At 42.6% G+C, this 21,629-nt stretch overlaps 1 protein-coding gene across 1 annotated transcript in view; it reads right to left on the bottom strand.

The window, feature by feature from the left end:
- Nucleotides 1-21,629, bottom strand: part of LOC141605736 (jasmonate-induced oxygenase 4-like) — a 60,577-nt gene that overhangs the window by 5,492 nt on the left and 33,456 nt on the right. Inside the window, exons 2-3 of the mRNA XM_074424616.1 lie at nt 8,969-9,216; nt 8,207-8,534 (exon numbers count right to left, since the gene is read on the bottom strand). Of these exons, the coding sequence (XP_074280717.1) occupies nt 8,207-8,534; nt 8,969-9,216 (576 nt within the window). The remainder of the gene's footprint in view (nt 1-8,206; nt 8,535-8,968; nt 9,217-21,629) is intronic.

The following is a 21,629-nucleotide window of genomic DNA, read 5'->3' as shown; positions in this document are numbered from 1 at the left end:
CTCATCTCGAAGGTTTCCCCCGTTCAGCTCAGGGTGGAAGGCATAAGGTTGGCCAAGAGGCTGGTGAAGTGGGCTGAACTAGCCGGCACTCATCTCGTCGAGCAAGAAAAGCTCATGGCTCAGACTGCCCCTGTGCTTGAACGGCTTAGGCTCGATCTTGCCGTTTCTAGGGCGGAGGCCGAGAAGACGAAGAAGGACTTCATGGCCACCATGAAGGACTTCCTCGCTGAGCGAAAGCTTAAGGAGGAAGCTGAGAAGGCGGTCCTAGCCGAGAGAGCCAAGGTTGAGGCTGCGTTGGCTGATGCCGCTAAGCTGCGGGAGGAGAAAACCAAATTTGAGGGCGGCTATAAGGCCATGGTTGATCAGAGGGAAAAATGGAAGTCTCTGCATTCGACTGAGGCGAAGGAGCACAAGAGCACAAAGGCTATCCTTTCTCAGAGGGAGAAGGATATTGAGATGTTTAAAACCGTCATCCCTGAGATGTGTGCCCGGTACCGAGACCAAGCTGAAGATGCTACCAGGGATGCGATTAAAGAGCTCCTTCCTGAAGGTACCTTCCCGTGGCAAGATTTTGACCGGCTTCTTGATGAGAAGGCGGCTGCTGCAGAGGCCAAGGCTGCGGATGATGCGAAGGCGGTGAAGGCTGCTCAGGAAGCTGAGGCCAAGGCGGCCCGGGATGCTAAGGTGAAGGAGGCCAGGGAGGAGGCTGAGAGGGCAAAGGCAAGTGAAGCTGCCAAGTCATCCTCTGGGCCGCCCATCGTTGGTGATGTCGCTACTGCCGCCGGTGGCGGCGAAACAGCATAGGGAGACGGCGGCCGTCACCGATTCACCCGGCCCTTCTGACAACTTCACTTTGTTCGGGGCCAACTATTGAGCCTTTCCTCCTTGCCATCCTTTTGGCGCTTCAAGTCTGAATGTTGTAATCTTTTGTTGTACCTTTTGTTTTTGTTAAACTTTGGTAGGTTGTGTTTAGGCTATCCCTATGGGGACGGCCGTCGACTTTGTTTTGCCTCACCTGTAAACATTTTTCAATAAAGTTTGTTTATTTGCTTTCAGCTTGGCCGAGACTTTTGACCTCATCCTCCATTAAGTTGTCTTCTTACGTTTTTAAACATATTGAGCGCTTTTTCGTTTTTACCTTCGGCTTGGCCGAGTCAGTTAGATTGCGTATCTCAACTGTACTTAAACGTTTTTAAACATGTTGGCATGTCGGTCGCTTCCTCTTCCACTCCCGGTCTTAGCCGAGGCGGTCAGATTTGCGCTTCCCAACCGCCGTTGTGAACATGTTAGCGTATCGGTCATTTTTCCCCGCCACTCCCGGCTTTGGCCGAGGCAATCGAGGTTACGGCTCGACAGCGTTTGTATCTATAGACATATTGATCGCTTCCTCTGCCACTCCCGGATTGGTCGGGGCAGTCAGATTTGCGGTTCTCAACTGTACTTATACGTTCTTAAGCATGTTGGTCGCTTTCGCGAGTATCAACTGCATTTGTAGTGACTGCCCGACTGGCGTCTACTAAGCATGTTGGTCGCTTTCGCGAGTATCAACTGCCATTGTAGTGACTGCCCGGCTTTGGCCGTGGCGTCTACTAGTGACTGCCCGGCTTTGGCCGCGGCGTCTACCTTGGTACGACTACGGAGGGGACGAGCATTTCGATGGAAAACTTGGATCATTCTTCATAAGATATAATCACGCGTTGGGGTGCCCATAACGGTCTCGGACACCTCCGCCGCTATACAAAATATTTCCTAAGGTTGTCTGTGTTCCAATGGCTCATTAGAGGAACACCCTCCATGTCTGTCAGCCGGTATGTCCCCGGCCTCATTTCTTCAACCACCTTGTAGGGTCCTTCCCAGTTGGCCGTCATTTTACCATGGATGTTTCCTTTGTTTGTTGCGGCCGACTTTTTCAGGACTAGATCTCCTACTCTTAAGTCCCTTTTGTGGACCCTACGGTTGTATGCTCTTCTCATTCGGTTTTGATACACTGCCAAGTTGAGCCGTGCCGTATCTCGACTTTCTTCGACCTGTGTCAGGGAGGCTCTCGTGCCTTCCTCATTTTCGATCGGGTCAAAAGTTTGCGTTACGAATGTTGGTACCGCCGCTTCAATTGGCGGGACGGCCTCGGACCCATGACTAGGTGAAATGGATGCACCACTGTTGCTTCTTTCTCCGTGGTTCGAAGGGACCACGGGGCCGCGGTAGTTCATCACCCCATCTTCCCTTTAGATCTTCAACCTTCTTTTTCAACCCGTTCGTATTGTTTTATTGGTCGTTTCCGCCTTTGCCGTTGCTCCGAGGGTGGCGGACGGAGGAGTATGCAAATTTGATACCGAGCTCTTCCAACCAATTCATCACCATGTCGCTCCAAAACTCTCGGCCATGGCCAAATACCATGACTTGGGGCAACCCAAAACGGGTTATGATGTTCTCCCAAATTACCTTTCTTTACCGCCGTGGTCTTGGCAGTACCGCGACAAACCTCGACCCATTTGGTGAAGTAGTCAACGGCGACAATTAGGTACTTCCTTCCTCCGGAGGCCGTTGGAAATGGTCCCAATAAATCCATCCCCCCCGTGCAAATGGTAGGGGACTAAATCGGTTGCGAGGTCTCGGGAAGGTGCATGTATTACACGGAGCATGCATCGACAATTCTTGCACTTCGTGGTTTTGCCCCGGAATCTTTCAAAGATGGTCGGCCGAAGTAGCGGCTCGGAGAGCTTTGTGGGCTAGCGTTCTCGCCCCATGTGGTGTCCGCAGATGCCTTCGTGAATCTCTCACAAGTATAAGCTCGCGTCTACCGGGACGACACATTTCAAGAGTGGTCTTATCACGGACCTTCTGTATAATTCTCCTTCGAACACCAAGTACCTTGCGGCGATCCTTCTTATTTCTTCGAGAGAGGCTGCGGTCCTCCGCAACTCTTTTGTCGTTTGTATTGCATTATCGGAGTCATCCACGTCGTCTCGGCTCCGATGTCGCCCACCATGCCGACGGTCTCAGTGATGCTTTTAGCATTTCGATATCCACCAAAGACGGTTCGACCGACATTCTTGATGCTTGAAGCGGCAAGTTTTGAGAGAGCGTCGGCTCGGTTGTTCTCGGACCTCGGGATGCACTTTGTATTTGGAAAGATTTCAATTTTGAGGTGTCGCCTTTTACCCTTTCCAGGTACCTCACCATCCCATCGTCTCGAATCTCATACTCTCCTCTGATTTGATTAGTCACTAAGAGTGAATCTGTTTTCAACATAATATGCTCTGCCCCGGCAGCTCTAACTAACTCAACTCCAGTTATCACCGCCTCATATTCGGATTCGTTGTTTGAGGCCGAGAAGGTAAACTTCAAGGCGTACTCAAACTCGTCCCCGTTAGGGCTGATGATAAGGACGGCTCGAGCCGTTCGCCGTGGAGGACCCGTCGGTATATACTTCCCACACGCCGGGATGTGATTCTTCTTGATATGTGCACTCGGCCAGGAAGTCTGCAAGCGCTTGCCCCTTTATCGAAGGCCTCGGTTTGTACTGAATGCCGAAGCCGGAGAGCTCCACTGCCCATTTGATAAGTCTGCCGGATTTTTCGAATTTTTCTAACGCTTTCTCCAATGGCTGGTCGGTTAAGACCGTCACGGGATGTGCGTCGAAGTAGGGTTTTAACTTCCTTGCGGCAACGACGACGGCGAGGGCTGCCTTTTCGATTAGTGGGTAATTTCTTTCGGCGGCCAGTAGTGTATGGCTGATAAAGTAAATTGGGCATTGCTGCTTATTTTCTTCCCTGACGATTACGGCACTGACCGTGGCCGAGGTAACTGCTAAGTATAGATATAGCGTCTCCTCCAGCGTCGGCTCTGTTCCTCCCCCCAGCTAAAGTCTTTATTCCCCTTTAGCACTTTAAAGAATGGGGTGCTCTTGTCGGCCGACCGAGAGATGAAGCGGGCGAGAGCCGCCATCCTCCCGGTCAGCATCATAACCTCTTTTCGATTTCTCGGCTCCGCAGTCTAGTATTGCTTGGACTTTTCTCGGATTGGCATCAATTCCCCCGGCGCCGACAAGCACGCCGAGGAACTTCACGCCGGACACCGAAGTTGCATTTCTTTGGGTTAAGCTTCATTTTATATTTCCTTAGTGATCAAAATGTCTCGCTCAAATCGGCCAAGTGCTCGCTGTCAGACTTGCTTTTTACAATAGCATCGTCGACGTAAGCCTCGATGTTTCGCCCTTTTTTATTTTGGAACACTTTGTCCACCATTCTAGTGTAAGTTGCGCCAGCGTTCTTCAAACCGAACGGCATCATTTTATACATGTATGTGCCGTGAATGGTGATGAATGGGCACTTAGGCATGTCTTCCTCGGCCATGAATACCTGATGATACCCTGAGAAGGCGTCTAGCAGGCTCAGCATAGTGTAGCCTGCCGTGGCGTCAATTAAACTATCTATTCGAGGCAAGGGATAGCAATCTTTAGGGCACGCTTTATTAAGATTGGTAAAATCAACACACATCCTCCACGCCCCTGATGACTTCCTCACCATTACAAAATTTGCTAGCCACTCAGGGTAAGTACAAGGCATGATAAAGCCCGCCTCTAATAATTTGTCTACTTCAGCTTTGATGGCCTCATCCTTTTCGGTCGAGGAGTTCCTCATCTTCTACTTGACAGGGCGAGCGGTGGAGAGTACGTTCAGCTTGTGAACGATCACTTCCCGGCTCACGCCTGGCATCTCGGCTGCTGAGTATGCGAAGACATCTTTGTTCTTCCTCGGCCAGGTCAGGAGATCGACTCGAATTTTGGCTCGTGTCGGACCGATAGTTACGGTGCGCTCCGGGTCAATTTCCACTTCCTCGGTCTCGGCTCCTTCGACCATGCCGACGTTAGTATCCATCCGTTCGCCCTCCCGCCGCAAGGATGGGCTCTTCCCTTTTCTTGATTTCTTCGCCACTTTGAGGGATTGCATGTTGCACCCCCTGGCAGATACTTGGACATTGACTATTTCGTCTCTTTCGTCCTTTGAGACGAGCTTTTGTGCTTCCCCCAGGTCCGAGACATACTGTCAGGGCCCGGATGGACATCACTGCATCGGCCTCGCTCAAAGTGACCCGGCCTATGAGAACATTGTAGGCAGACGAACCGTCGATAACCACGAACTCAGATAAAACATTTTTGGCCGCATCCGCTTGGCCGAACATCACCGATCCCGATTGACCCCGTGGGTACGGTAGGCCCCCGAGAAGTCAGTATAGCGGGTTGGTGCAAGGGCTCAGGTCTTCAATCTTCAGACCGAGATTGAGAAAGCACTCCCTGAACATGATGTTTGTGTAGGCGCTTGTGTCAATCAGGCACCTTTTGACCAAGTGGTTGGCTATGTCTAGGTGGACTACGAGCGGGTCGCTGTGCGGGGCAACGACTCCTTCGTAGTCCTTCTTTCCGATGGTTATATCGGGGACGGTGGAAGCGGGGATCGCTGTTTTGGGCACAAAGTTGATGGCTTGGTACAACTCATTTAGGTGCCGTTTGTGCCCATTAGCTGACCCACCGTTCTCGTTTCCCCCGATGACAACCTGGATCACTCCCATCCTTTGGAATACTGATTTTCTATTCGCCCCGTCGGAGCTTGTTTACGGGCCTCCAACTACATACTTGCCGAGGGCCCCCTTTCGGATTAGCTCCTCGATGGCGTTCCTCAGATGCCGACGGTTCTCGGTCTTATGGCCGGTTTGGCCGTGGTACTCGCAAAGCGCTAAGGTCGCCGTCCCCCTCGCCTTGGGGGCCTTGCCCATTTTCGCCTTCATTCTTGCTTAGGGTACTGGACTTGGTGGTGATTTGACCAAGGGGGTGAGACTACCGTACCGCTTCGGGTGTATGGTCCCGAACTCCCCGGCGCCCGCCGAGTTCATTTCCTATTAAATCTCTCAAAGCCGTGACCGATTCCCCGTCACGGCGTCCTTCATCTACGTTGTCCCGCGCTCCTCCTCTCGGGTTCCCGGCTTCACCGTGGCCTACCCGAGGTCTTGTGATAGTCCTCCACCTTTACGGCTCGGTCGACCATCTTTTCAAGGCGGAGTCAGGTTGAGGTCTTCGCACTTGATGAGCTCGTTTTTGAACTCGCCTTTCGGGAGGCCTTTCATCGGTGCGAAGGCGCCGGTTCGGTGTTCGGCTCACGAATCTGCGAACCTTAGCGTCGAACCTCTTCACATAGCTTCGGAGGGACTCGTCCTCCCCCCGTCGGATAGTCGGGAGATCGATGTTTCCACGGCCCTTCTCTTGTTGCAAGCGTCTTTGGGCTATGAAATTGTCTCTCGTGTCGGCATAGCGATAAAAGATACCGAGCCATTAGGTAGCCCCTTGTACCAACTCGAGACATGCCATGGAGGGTCGTTGGGAAGACTCGGCACCACACCTCGTCGGGTTGCTCCCACACCGACATGTACGACTCGAAAGCCTCGGCATGGTCGGTCGGGTCGCTATCCCCTTTGTATGATATGGGCGGCAGCTTCAGCTTAGTTGGCACAGGGACCTCGAGGACATAGGCACTGAGGGGCTGTCTGACCACGTGTCGAATGACACGCGACGATCGGCTCCTCGCAACATTAGTCCGGCTTCTCTCCATGTGGCGGGAAGGGCTTCTTGTCCGACTTTGGTGAGTCGGGCTTTTTCATTTCTTTGGGCGAGGCCTCGTTGTTGCGGCGACGCATTTGTCCTCCCGCGAGTGGGGAAGGACTTTGTCCGCCATCGACACCACGGCTCCGCGGCGTCCTAGCATGCCCGGCTCCTTGTATTACTCCGGTCGAGTTGTTCGGAGTCACTTTATGGGCCCTGGTCACTGTGGAGGCGCGCGCGCCATGTCGCCGTGTGGGGGTAACCGGCGTACCACCCATCAGTCCAGGAATAGCTTCAATTTGGCCGCATCGACCACATGTCCCATGTGATGACTTGGCTGGGTCGGCGGCGGTGTTTCGGCTCTCTTGGCATCCGTACTTCACGGCTCGGTGAGTCGGGTGGGGACTGCCCGATCTCAGAATTAGGGAACGTGTCATCCTGGTAGAATGCAGTTTCTTCACTCACAATTTCTTGTTGTTTTGACATCTTCTTAGCTCTTTGAATGGTTTTGGTTCTTTTTTTTTTGTAAGGTAGGTGACTAGCTTTTAGTATCTATCCCCACAGACGGCGCCAATTGTTCCGGGTGTAATTTCGGAGCAGGATTATGACCACTTAAGCTTGTTGAATGATGTCGTTGCTTGTCTCTTCCTTTCACTCTTTCCTGTTTAAGATGAACAAACTGAGGGCTCGGCTTGGGGCCGAACGTACTCACTCCGACGCTCAAGTCAGTAAACTTAAAGAGATAAGTTGTGTGTTAACTTGGCAAAGTATATTGTAGAGAGATAAGTGAGTTTATACCAGATTATTCAGTGAGTTTGGGATAGTTTTCGGATCCTTTTCTCAATGAGAGAAGTGGAGTATTTATAGACTTTCACCTTTTGTCACGTAGTGGCCAAGTGGCATAGTAGGTGGAAAGACCGTCTTTCCCTCGGCCGAGGGACCCATGGCCGGCCTGGTTGACTCCATGGCGAGGGGACTGGATGTGAGTACGCGGATATGCTTCTCGGCCGGCTAGTTGCCTAGCCGAGACCCAAGGGACAGGCCGACAGGCTGCGTCGGTTAGGCTGTTTTTCCTTTGACTTGTTGTCTTTTGGCTTTGACCAAGGTCAATATGTTGACTCGGTCAGCGGGTGCAGAATATGCCCCATCAAATACAAATGAAACCGTTTAATCAGGTAACAGGTAAAAAAGATTGTTTAAAGAAGACGGGGTTAAAAGATGGGATTATTTTCGGATTATTGAAAGGTGGGATTATTTTTGGAAGATGAGGGAAAGGTGGGATTATTCCCATCAATTTTTTCCTTTTTATTTTGGTAATACTTTTGATGAATAATTTGATCATCCACACACAATTTAGTCCACTTGTCATCAGATAATTAATCATCTCCCCTTTCCTTAATCTTTGTGCCAAAACAAAAGACAAATTAATGAGCGGAATGAAAAGAGTAAATTAAATTTCTTCTATGTCTGCTCAGCTCCTCTCAAACCAAAGACAACCAAACCGAAAGCATACGTGATTCGAAAATGATGATCCTCATAATTCATAATAAATAACTTAATTTGAAATGATTCATATAACCCGAAAAATAGTGGGACAGATAATAGACGTACCTCTCCTAAGTCACCCAAATTGATGAGCAATGCACCAGGAATAATGGGAACATTGTACCATATATCATGTTTAAGGACTTGAAGGCCACCAACTTGAGCATCTGGTAAAAGAATAGTCATAGTTGAACCATCAGAATGTGCTTTAACCCCAAGAACACGTTCAGGGCTTGGACAACTTGGGTAGAAGTTAAACCCTCCACTCATTGCCATTTTCCGACCTTGATTCTTTATGAAACAATCTTCGTCCAGCTTCAGAGATCTTGCCATTGCCTTGTAAATTGCCTCCGAAATTCTTGTTAATTTCTGAGAATATTCGTCTATTATTTTGCTGCAAATTTTGTCACAACATATTACTAGTCAACATGTATGTCATATATTTACGTTTACCCTAACTCAATTTGTGTATACTTATATTACATGCTTTTGTCTCTTGTTTCACAATTCACAAGAATGAAGATAATAAAACTTCAATCCTTTATCATCCTCGTGTGTGGGAAATATTACCCAGTAATAATACATGAGCTCTTGATGACCGTATTCTAAGCTGTTAAATTCAACAACGGGCCTGGGCCGCACCCAAACAGAGGAGAACCCTCACATGTGGGACTTTGGCTTTCTTCACATAAGCCGACCCTGAACTCGACCCTTTTGACAGGTCCTATGCAGTGTAATAGTCATGTTTGTAATAATTTTATTTACCAAATAAACTAGAATATTAAAAGTTCGTTAAAATTTAACAAAAGATAGCCTAATAATCGGTACCTAAAATTTGCAGGTTTTTGTGGCCAAAATTTGAGTTTCCGATTTTCTTCAGGTTGAAGATTAAGAAATAGCCTATCACTCCAGTAGTTAGTTTGGGATCTTGATCGTCCCAAATTAGCAGCATAGCCTTGCACTTTCTCATCTGAAGAAGAATACTTAATCTTCTCTTCCAAAGGCAAGTTAAAAAATTGCTTGGAAATTTCAAAAACATCTTGAAGAAATGAGTTGTCAATCCCATGATTAATCACCTGTTAAACACAATAATCTATAAATATATTTAAAAGATACGGAGTAAAATTGAGGAGTATACCATGTCAATCTTTTATAAATGAAAATTGAAGAACGGACATAGTAAACTTGAAAATAAAAGAAAAAGAGATGCTAAGACGCCAACATAATTAACAATTTACATACCGATATAAGGAAACATTGACGATGAAGTTAGCTCGGTAACAGTTTAAATACTGATATGACGAGATATTGACGATGAAGTTAGCTCGCCAGAGTTCTTTTTTCCTGTTATAAACACCCTCATTTCCACAGCTGTTGTTTCATTTGATTTTCATCGTCAAAATGCTGCTTCATTCCCATTAATTCCATATTTTATCCTTTTATTGTTTTGATTTTAATTTTAACAAGAGTTTGTCAATCTTCCTATGCTAATTGATTTTTAAATTCTAATGGACTTTGTGATTTGAGTTATTAGACATTAATTATTGTTTGCAAACGTTATTGATGATTTTCTTTTGACAAATTTAATTATTTCACCGTTGAATTTGGTGATAAATAACGATGGTGCATTTAAGAACATTGCGAGTTCTATTCACAATTATAAGGCGGCTATTGAGAGGACTTCGTCTCATCGTACTACTTTCCTCACTATTTGTCGTATGAATTTGTGTACATAATGTGTGTGATCAAAGTTCTAATATAAAATGAGAGGATTGTACTTATATTGTAAAAGAACATTTCATTCGCCTCATCGACTATCTTTTGAGGAAAATTGTTGTAGGCATTCTCCTCCTCCGACCTTCTCCTTTAACATTGGCTTACAATAATTTTTATTATTTGAGAAAAAGGTTGGTGAGTAGACCCAAACAAGAATATAACAGACAATGTTTTCTCATATTATAAGTATTTTTTTTAGTGTAAACCATTCGGTTTTGTCCGGACACGAGTCGGTAGGACCACTAGGGCGGTAAAGCTCTCCCCCATAAGTTTTAACACTGATGCATTTTTAGAGCTCGACCTCTGGATAAATTAGCAAAACTCCTTACCCATTGTTCTCATCTTATAAGTATATTCTTCAGGTGCTAGCTTGAGCATTACACTATTTGCCTTATGTAATACTACTCATTTCTGAGTATAGGACACTCACTCGAGTGGGCTGTACTCGACCGAGTGCGTCGTCGGGTGTTTTGTGTCAAGCTTCTGACTTGGTGGCACTCAACCGAGTTTTAGGACACTCGGTCGAGTAGGCTATACTCGGCCGAGTGTTGTTGGTGCTCGACCGAGTACCCGGTCTGTAAATGCTTTTCTGCGCGGTTTTGATTAGGATGATTAGGGAATATATAATACCTTAAGCAGTTTCGTTAATCATTTTATAACCTAAAAACATTTCTCTAATCACCGATAGGGCCTGCCAAGGAAGAATATGAACTTTGTTCGTAGGATTTCATCAATTCTGTGTGTCGTTCGGATTGTAAGTATTGGTCTCATCTTTATTTTTTCTTATATTTGTCTTAACCCTAGGTTAAGTTATTGGATTAGATTTGAGGTAGAGATTTATTGGTGATGGTTTATGTTAGTATTAATTGATTATCATTGTTTAGGTGACGATTGGGTAGAGGAGCCTTATAAGAGTTTTGCTTGTGATTCGTGGATTTGCTAGTCAAGTAGGGTTTCCAAACTCAGTTCTTCTATATGGTTAATTATGAGTTGGTGTGGTGATTTTTTGATTATCGTTGTTAGAGTAACATTGCGGTATTGTGATATTGTGTTATTGTTGGTAATGCTAGTATTGATTGTGAAGCCATTGTCGGGTGATGGTCTTCACCCCTATGTTCACCCCTTGTGACTCCCGTCACATGGGAGATGTGCACATTAATGATCTGGGTTCGCTCGTTGCGATGACCGGGGCTTTAGGTGACATGGCTACAGTCTACCACTGGTTGGGGTGGGTTACCTGTTGCGATGTTGCGATGGGTAACCTGGCTCTAATACCACATTGTAACACCCCCATCTACCAAAGTGCCTTAACAAAGCCTACCTTATCACATGGGATCGCTACCATCTCGGTTGCCCGAGGTAAAGTATATCAAATAGACCATAAAAGAACGTTTATTTGAAGAGAAATAACGTTTAATCAAATACAATGAAAGATATATACTTGAGTAAGATTCAGTTGGCTAATGGATACATGAAGCATGTGGTAAGACTATGTGGGGTACCAAAGTATATCGTGTCAGATAGAGATGCGAGGTTTATCTCGCGGTTTTGGTAAGAGTTGTAGGAACTGATAGTAACTACTCTAAAGATGAGCAAAGCATTTCATCCTGCGACATATGGTCAAACTGAAAGGACCATCAAAACCTTAGAGGATATGTTGCGAGCTTGTGTGATGGAGTTTGGTGGAAGTTGGGAGATCGAGTTTTCATATAATAACAACTATCATACGAGTATTGGGATGGCACCTTACGAGGCCTTATATAGGAGGAAGTGTATGAGCCCAGTGTGTTAGGATGATGGCTCAGAAGCTGTGGTTTTAGGACCGCAGATGGTACAAGACACGAATGAACAAGTTCACTTGATTCGAAAAAAGATGAAAGCATCACAGGACCGACAAAAGAGTTATGCAGATTTACACCGTCGGGATATCGAGTTTCAGGTAGGTGACTGTTGAAAGTGTCACCTATCCGTGGTGTAATGATTAACGAAACTGCTTTAGGTGGCATGACTGCGGTCTACCACTGGTTGGGGTGGGTTACTTGTTGCGATGGGGTAACCTGGCAGGACTACTCATTGCGGGGTGTAGTCGTGTCCGGACTGCGGTTCGGACACTAGTTCTTGGAGTTGGGGACTGATGATTGTTACAGGATTGGATTGTTTGGTTCAGTTATTTATTGCGGACTTATGATTCTATAGTTGACTGACCTTGTAATGTTTTCAAAACTGTGGTGAACCATACATGTGATATTTCCGGCAAATGGGGAGCAGTGGATTGAGCAGGTGTGATATGTTAAGTTTATCTGCGGGCATGGATGGGACACCGACGATTCATTTAGCTATCTTCCGCTGTCATGTTTAGACTTTAGCTTATCACTTTATTTTGGATACGTATTTCCGTTTTGGATTTTGAGTTTTGGCATTGTTTTTGATTAAACGTTATTTCTCTTCCAATAAACGTTCTTTTATGATCTATTTGATATACTTTACCTCCGGCAACCGAGATGATAGCGCTCCCATGTGCTAAGGTGGGCCTTGATAAGGCACTTTGGTAGATGGGGTGTTACACCTTATTCGAATTAAACTTAGCAAACAGGCAATATCGTGTCGTGTCGGGTTCGTATCACATATAGGTGGGTCATCGACCTCTCAACCCTCAGCCAACCCTTTTAATTAAACGGGTCATACACCTCAACCCTAGCCCAACCAATTAACTTTTTTATAGCCCAACCTGACCTCTTTAACTCATTTATATTAAACAGCTCAACTTTATCTTACTCAACCCATCAAATCCATTAAACCCGAATGACCTATTTAACCTAAAATGACATGGTTAACCTAAATCACGTGTTCGAACCCTTTCACATCTGAGTTAACTTAATCAAATTTGAGTAGACGACAATAACCAAATTGGCGACTATATTCATCCTCAGTCGCCAATTTCGCGACAATTGTCAGTTGCCATGTTTTAAAAAAGGCAACTATGTTTTGGCGACTGCTTTCGGTCGCATGATTTCTATTAGGCGACTAAAGTCTGTGACTGGTATTGGGCGACTATTTACAGTCACCAAATCGGCATTGGCGACTGTTTTCTGTAGCCCGAAAACTGTTTTCTTGTAGTGAACCCTTTCACATCTAAGTTAACTTAATTAAGGGTGAAAAACAAAACCAATACTTTCTAACTTGGTCTAACTCTATATACGTTGTAAGGTTATGTGAGTTAAATAAGCTAAAAAATCAACCAGACATGATTTCAAGCCATTTAGATTAAATGGGTTTTTCGTGTGGGGTTTGTGTCATGTTCGTGTCGACCCAATTACTTAAATGGGTCAAAATTTCTCAACCATAAGCCCCAAACTTTGTGGCGGGTCTGTGTTATGTTATCAAGTTGTGTCATTATTTCTTCATCTCTAATTATTATAACTTATTCACCCTGTTTAATTCAATTCTTTTTGCTTTGATTAATATCTTTCTCCTACAGAATAAAAAAAGGAAACAAATAATCAGGACGAAGGTAGTATTTTTTTTCAAGGATTCACTTTTTCTTCCAAGGAATTTACTTGCTCATTGAGCATAAAATAAATAACTAGGTTGTCAAATGCCTTTCGATCATTCGCTTAAGTCAGACTCAATCATTTAATTAGAGGGTAATTTAGACTTTCATTTTTTCCGTTATTCTAACTTTTACTTGGTGGGGAGTATAACAATAATAATAAGAAAATTAAGATTAAAATATCTTTGTGACTTTTCATAAACTTTGTTACCTATTTTTTGCCTATAATTATTATATAACATTTTATAGATAATATTTCGCACATTGAGAAAACAATCGTTATATAATATTCTATCTTATCTCACGTTATTATTATCCACGTATACATGAGCATGTATACATGGATTTCAGTTCAAATAAGTTTTGTGTTTATAATATCAATATTAAACAAAAGAAAATGTTGAATTTTTTAGAATTACGTAGTAACTTCAAGTTCATCCACTTATTTAATACCATGAATATAGATTATTCATGAATAATCTATATACTATGAATCGAGATTATCCTATAATATGAAACGGTGTATGTTCACCTAAATACCAAGTAATTCTAAGGCATTGGATACTAATCTAGTCAAACATTTTAAATCACAAACTATTTCCTTTTGTCAAACATATTTCTCTCCACTTTCGCACTTGTAAACTATCCAAAAATCCAACATTTGGCATCAGATCCATTAACGATCTTAAAAGGTCTAAACATATCCACCTAATCATATTAACTTCTTGAAGTATGGCTTCAAGTTCAAGCGTTTCTCTTCCCGCAGTTCCAAACTTTTCAGGAGAAAATTACGATTATTGGAGTGTCAAAATGAAATTTTTTTAAAATCTTGTGATCAATGGGAGATTGCGGAGAAGGGTTTTCAACCAAGTGCAAAAGGAACTGAATATTACGCTGCACAATTACAACAACTAAAAACTGATGAAATGAAAGATGCGAGGTTTTTTCATATATCCATTGTGTTGTTTCAGATAATATAACACCAAAAATCATCAGGGCATCATCATCAATAGAAGTCTAGAACATTCTTTTAGAAAAATTTCATAGGTCATTAAAAGTGAGTATTGGAAGTCAATAAACTAAGAAGATCACATTATGCAAATATAAAGATGACAGATGACAGAAATATTAAAGAATATTCGTCAAGATTCGTGGAGCTTATAAATCAGGTGCAAATTTATGGAGAAATTACTAGCTATGAAACAATCGTTCCCAAAGTGCTAATAACTCTTAGCAGTAAGCTCAATACTATTGCTTCTATGATCGAAGAATTTAAAGTTCTGAGTACACTCAGCGCTACTGAGTTGTTTGGTTCTTTATTGCTGGTACACGAGGAAAAATTCGTCAAGAGAGATAAGAGCCCTAACTGAAGGTGTTTTTCAAACTAAGTACAAATCAAAGTTACCATATCTAAATAAAGATAAAGACAAGAATTTGGAAGGTAACAATAGTTCATATACACGTGGAAAATCTCCTCCATGCACTTGCAGCAAGAACAATCATGTGGAGCAAATATGTTGGTTTAAGGGAACCCAAACTACAATGTAGATTTTGTAAGAAGTTTGGCCATATTAAGAAGAATTAAAAAAACAAGGCTAGACAAAACTCAAAGATTAGTCCACCCAGCAAGCATAATATGTTAAGGATCATCTATTTAAAGTTCGTCAAAGCGAGCATTTTAGTAACAGGCAAAAATGGCACATCGACAGTGATTGTACAAGTCATATGACTTATGACAAGAAACCCTTTACTCAACTTGATACTTCAAACAAAACTCGCGTTCGAGACAGAAATAGAGCCGTTTTGTAGACACAAGGATAGGGAACCATTGCTGTCCAAACTAAGAAAGGTGCTAAATCTATTGATGATATTCTCTTAGTACCCTATCTTAGTGAATATTTATTGAGTATACCTTAAATGATGCCCCATGACTATTCGATCATCTTCATGGATGAACATTGCATCATTTATGATCCCAAAAAAAAAAAAATTGCTAAAATCAAAATGCAAAACAAGGCATTTTCTCTATTCTGGAACACAACTTTGGAGCATGCTAACAAAGTCCAAAGTGATGAAAAATGGCTTTGGAATAAGAGATATGAGCACTTCACATTGGCGCGCTTAATTTTCTATACCACAAGAACATGGTGCGTGACGATATTCCCTCTTTCCCTCTTATCCAAAAGCTGTGTGATGCATGTCACAGGTTGGTAAGCAACGTCATAAGCATTTTATTCCTCATACAAGCAATTTGAGAGCAAAGGAGAAAATGGAGCTTGTTCATAACGATGTTTGCAGTCCACAGAACTCATTCCCTAAGTGAGAATAGGTACTTCATTTTTTCATTAATGACTACAATCACATGACATGTGTATATTTATATGTGAGAAATCAGATGTGTTCCATGCCTCCCCTTAGTTGCTTTTGTGATGGTTTTGTACTATTATATGATGATTATGTGCCGTTATTTCTAGAATGTCGATACTTCCGCCTTTTGATGTTTTTAATGCAGGATGGATGCATTTGCGGACAAGTGGATGATAATGAACACCGCGGAATCGGCAAGATGGAGCATTAAAAGTATGGCACGGAAACCAAGAAGAATGGACAAGAGAAAAGAGAAGAATACACAAAGAAATCATGCAGAGGAGTAGTATACTCGATCGAGTCTGGGAGTACTCGACCGAGTGGAAGTGTACTCGATCGAGTAAGCATGGACTCGATCGAGTATACAGTGTTCTGACGACTTTTCACGCAAGTTTCCTAAATCGGTTTATGTTTAGTATAAATACTCAATTCGTGCCCTATTGTATTCGTATGTATTATTTTACCTAGTTACGCCTCTCTACATCAAAAACTCTCTTAGAATACTTGGACTTAGTTTAATTACGCAATGCGGCAGGATCTACATACTTTAATTACGGTATTCATCAATCTTTCTTTAGTTATTATTAATTCAATTCCTGGTTTACGCAATTAATTCATTATTCATCTTATTTATGCTGTCAATCATGATTGCCCTTATTATTATTATTGTTGTTGTTACTACTAGTATGCGTAGCTAAACTCCTTATCTAGGATGAATGGGGATCTAGGTTGTTAGAAGGGGTTTAATTAATGAATTAATAGTTCAATTGCTTTTGGTTGTTGTTCAATTGTTGTCTTAAATCTAATTGATTAATTACTGGCCAAGATTAGTTAATTAGCATTGCAAATTAGGATGATTACCGACCGGATTAAGACTAATATAGGCTACGACAATTGAATAGACTGACTTAATGATAGCAACCGCATGTTAAGTTTAGACCTAAAGGACATATTAGAATCGACCGATCATATGACCTTAAACAACATAAACCGCTCTATCGATTAGTTAAATCACACCCCCGAATAACTACCTAGTGAACCAGATTCCTAGACTCTTTAATATTATTGAATTCGTCTTTTAATTTATTGCAATTAGTTTAGAAATCAACAAACAAACCAAACCTTCAAGAAAACTGTTACCTTAAGACAGATTAATACATTAGCAAACTAGATAATTACCTCCTCCCTGAGGATTCGACCCTTTTTTGGCACTAGCTACCAGTTACTAGTAATTTAGGATTATTTTGATATAGGCCATGCGACTAAACCCTTATCAAATTTGGCATCGTTGCCGGGGAGGCAACAACTTTTCTGTTTGTTTTTTTATTATTTTTATCTTTCGTCTCAGAGAGCATGAGTTCCATAAGACAGTTTGATATTTTTCTTTTTAGTTCTGTGTATAGAAGGAATTTTCAGAGAGAAATTAGTCAGGTGGAAGACTTGAGTACACTTGACACCTATTACGAGCGTTTTACATTTGTAGAAGATCAATCCTTACAACAGCCAATTTCTGCCACAGATCCAATAAAGATGCCTACTCTTGCCAGTCATTCCGAGCCCACTTTGGCTTCTATCCACAAGGGATTCAAGCTTCCTACTACTGATAAAGGCACTTTTGAGATTCGCTCATCCTACATTAATTTGGTGGAACGAGACTTGTTTGGGGAAGGAGCTAATGAGGACCCTGCCAAGCATATGGAGAAGTTCACTCACTATAAGGTGAAAGTCAATTAGCTACAGATATTTCAGTAGCAAATCACTTGTTTTCGGTAGCTAATTATAAATGGAGACGGAATTTTCGACGGAATATGGTCCGTAGCTAAAAGCCTTGTAGCTAAATTTGCTACGGAATTGGCTACTAATTATTAGCTACCAAATATGAAGTAGCTACTTTTGCGACAATAATAGAGACTAAAGTTGAAGTAGCTACATTAGAGTCCACAAATTGTATAGTAGCTAAACCAGTGACCGACTTAGAGACCAATTTAGCCGTTTCTAAATTAGCAACCAACATGTTAGTATCTAAAGTGGCTACGACATAATAAGTGTGGCCTTTATAGGCCACGACACCCTAACTAGGCCTCCGCACTGGACCGTCGCTCGCCGAACATGCATGTATATTATAGAGGTGGCAATCGGGTCGGGTTTGGGTCGGGTCAAGTCGGGTCGGGTCGTATCGGGATCAGGTCATATCGGGTTAGCCACCCCTTTCGGGTCGGATCGGGTCGGGTTCGGGTCATTATCGGGTCGGGTTTGGGTCGGGTCATTATCGGGTCCGGTTACTTTATCACATTATTTCAATTTTTGACCATTAAGTTTAGTTTTTATACATTATTTGGTTTAATTACTTCATTATTAAGTCAATCATAACAATCTAATTACAAAATCACTTTCATTTTGATCAATATTAAGCTTAATAATTGTCGGTTTATCAATTTAATCAGGTCAATATCGGGTCGGGTTTGGGTCGAGTTCGGGTAACGGGTCGGGTCAGACTTGCCAGCTCTATGTACATCCATGTACCACCTCTTGTTGAGGCATTGGAAATTTTTGTTGTTAAGAAGAATCGAACCCATGACCTCAAACTCTGTAACTCACATTCTAACCATTGAGGCAAAGGAGGATTAATGACTATTTGGGTGATGAATATTTACTTAAAGTAAAAGTCATTGTTATGTATTTGAGTTATAAGTTGCTTTTTTCAAAATAGTTATAATAATATAAATAGATCATAAAAATAATAATTCAAAACTATATAACACATTGGCATACATTTTATATGAAATATAAAAAATACATGATAATGAAAATTAACTTTAGCTACCAACGTATTTCCGTAGCTGAAAACTTAAATTAGATACTAAAATTGCTACTCACTTTGTTTTGTCTCTATAACTTTAGCTACCAACGTAATTCTGTAGCTGCAAAGTTAAATTAGATACTAAATTTGCTACTCGCTAGTTTTGTCTCTATAATAACTACGTATTTAGCTACTGACAAATTTCCGTATTTAAAAACTTAAATTAGATACTAAATTTGCTACCTATTTTATTTAGTCTCTACAATAGAGACATAATTAACTACCATTTTAGTTTGGTCTCTAAAGTAGAGACTAATACTCCCTCATATTCTAGATAAGTGTCCCATTGTGTGGATGGCACAAGAATTAAGGAGAGGAGTTAAATAATGTGAAGTATTGTGGTGGGGTGAGGTAATTGGAGAGAGGGAAGGTATTGTGGGGTATTATTGTGAGTGAAGTAATTAAAATAAGTATTGTTGTGGGGTGAGGTGGGGTATTGTTGTGGGGTTGAAGTGATTAAAATAAGTATAAAAGTTTACCAAAAATGGACAATGGGACATTATTGTGAATAAACGGAAATTGACAATGGGACAATTATGTAGAATAGGAGGGGGTATATTTTTTGTCTCAACATTAGTCGCTAAATTATATATTTAGAAACTGAGTTTTGGTCAGTTGCTAAATTAGTAGCTAAATCATCATTCTCTTGTAGTGACTGATTATTGTTGATCCATTCCACTGACTGCTGGAGTAACTCGAGATCAAGTGAAGCAGGTTCTTTTCCCTTTTTCCTTGCGAGATGGGGCGGCCGAATGGCTAAGATATTTGGACATGGAGGCCCATGGTTTTACTGATTGGAGTATCGTAGCTCTTGCATTCTATAAGAGGTACTTCCCACCCCAGAAAAATAATGCACTACGGAGTCAGATTACAAGTTTTAAACAAGGTTCTACTGAAGACCTTAATGAGGCATGGGCCCGTTTCAAAAGGTTGGTTTGTTCTGTTCCCCACCATGGCTGCCAAATCTGGTTCCTTTGCAACCAATTCTATAATGGGTTATATGACGATCATAGCGCTTTGCTTGACTCTTCTGCCAATGGGAGATTCCGAAACAATAATAATGATGATATTGTCTGGAAGTTGATAGATGAGATGGCTACTCACACTGCTGAGTATGGTAACCCAATGGGAAGTACGAGAGGGAATGGTTCAGATAGTGGAGTTGCAGCACAGTTGGAGGTCTGCCAGCCTTAACTGTAATACTACGGATTTTATAGGCTGGTACTCGACCGAGTATGGCCTACTCGGTTGAGTAGAGGGTGTCGTGGAGCCTGTTTAGCTACTGCCCAGGAAAACTCGGCCGAGTATGTTGAATACTCGACCGAGTAGAGGGTACTCGGCCGAGTATACTTTATACTCGACCGAGTAGCCGGTCTGTCGGGTATTATTTTCGTGGTTTTGATTAAAATGATTAGAGATTATTTATATAATCGTTTGTCAGTTTCTAAAGGCATTCTCTTCCAAAAACATAAACTACGTTTCTTCCCCCTCTAATCATCTTCATTAATTCCAAGGCAAAGGTCATCGATTGTGGGTTCTAGCACCATATTCCGTGTCAGTCGTCATAGTAAGTGTCTTATCTTTATTGATCTATTGTTGTTCTTATAAGTTAGCAAACCCTAGTTTGGATTAATTTGGGAGTTTAGGGTTTGCTCATCATATATGTGTTTATTGTTGATTACCATTGTTGTAGGTGACGATGTGGTATTTGTTATGCATTTGTATGATTGATTGCAGCATAGCGGATTGCGAAAAGGTAGGGTTTCTCTACTCAGTTTACTGTTAATTGATTTAAGATTGTGATTGTACTGTGTATGATTGTTATCTGCTGATCATCGGAGGTTGGGTGTTGTGGTGACGGTGTTGATGTGGTTGTGTTGTGACGGTTGTGGTGTTGTGACAGCTGTGATGCTGTGTGTGTGATTGTGGTGGAGTCACTTGCGGGAGTGGCTTCACACCCTAGTTCGCCCTCCGTGGAACCCGTCACGGGAGGGGATGTGCACATTAAGGGACAGGGATTGTTAGTCGCTCGTTGATGAGCTGGACTAGGTGGGGATGGGTCTGCGGTCACCCATCGGCGGCGAGGATTTACTGTTGTGATGGGTAATCGGCGGGGCTACGCACTTCGGTGTGTAGTTGGTTCTTGTGTGAGATCGGAGACCAGGGGATGGAGGATGATCGATCGGTTACATTATTTGTTTGTCTTATTTGAATTATGCGAGAATCGACCCCGTGTTGTTGTTTTGTAAAACCTGCGGTGATCCATTCGGGGATGGTGAGCAGATATGACAGGTAATGCAGATGTTTAGCTATGGGACAAACATGGGGAGTCATCACTTCGAGTCTAGTTTCCGTTGTTACGAGTTTAGCTATCTTTAATTTCAGTTGTATTGAGGCCCTTACACTTTTATCTTGGGTTGGTCTGAGATAATGTAATCGTTAAACTCTTTATACTTTAATATAGTTGTTTTGGATTGTTGCTTTTGATATACTAACCTCGGGCAACCGAGATGGTAACAACTTCTCATGCTAGGGTAGTCCTTGGTAAGGTACCTTGGTATGAGGGGGTGTTACAAAGTGGTATCAGAACCGACGATTCCGGCACCTAAAAATAATAAACCCAATGAACTTAGGGAGTCTAAATAAAATGAACTCGAGGAGAGTTGTTTGGAGCTACCGCAAAGACTTGGGAGATGTCCCGAAGTCCCATTAAGGCCCTTACGATCTCAAGCCGGTCACATGGGGGGGACTGTTGTGCGTCGAGTCATGTATGTGTGTGGTAATTGGAACTTGAATGGTTGGATAATGCGGTATGAGAAGTGGTATGTGGAAACATGTAAAAAGCGTGGCGAGATTTACTGATTTGAATTTTAGTATGGAATATGTTGGCATGTTAAGTGTTTATTATGTGGCTTTCAAAAGGGTAGTGGTACATG

Source organism: Silene latifolia, chromosome 10 (assembly GCF_048544455.1).
Source record: "Silene latifolia isolate original U9 population chromosome 10, ASM4854445v1, whole genome shotgun sequence".
NCBI classification, from domain to species: domain Eukaryota; kingdom Viridiplantae; phylum Streptophyta; class Magnoliopsida; order Caryophyllales; family Caryophyllaceae; genus Silene; species Silene latifolia.
The sequence above is the reverse complement of the archived record's forward strand: the minus strand, read 5'-3'. Positions and strand labels throughout refer to the sequence as shown.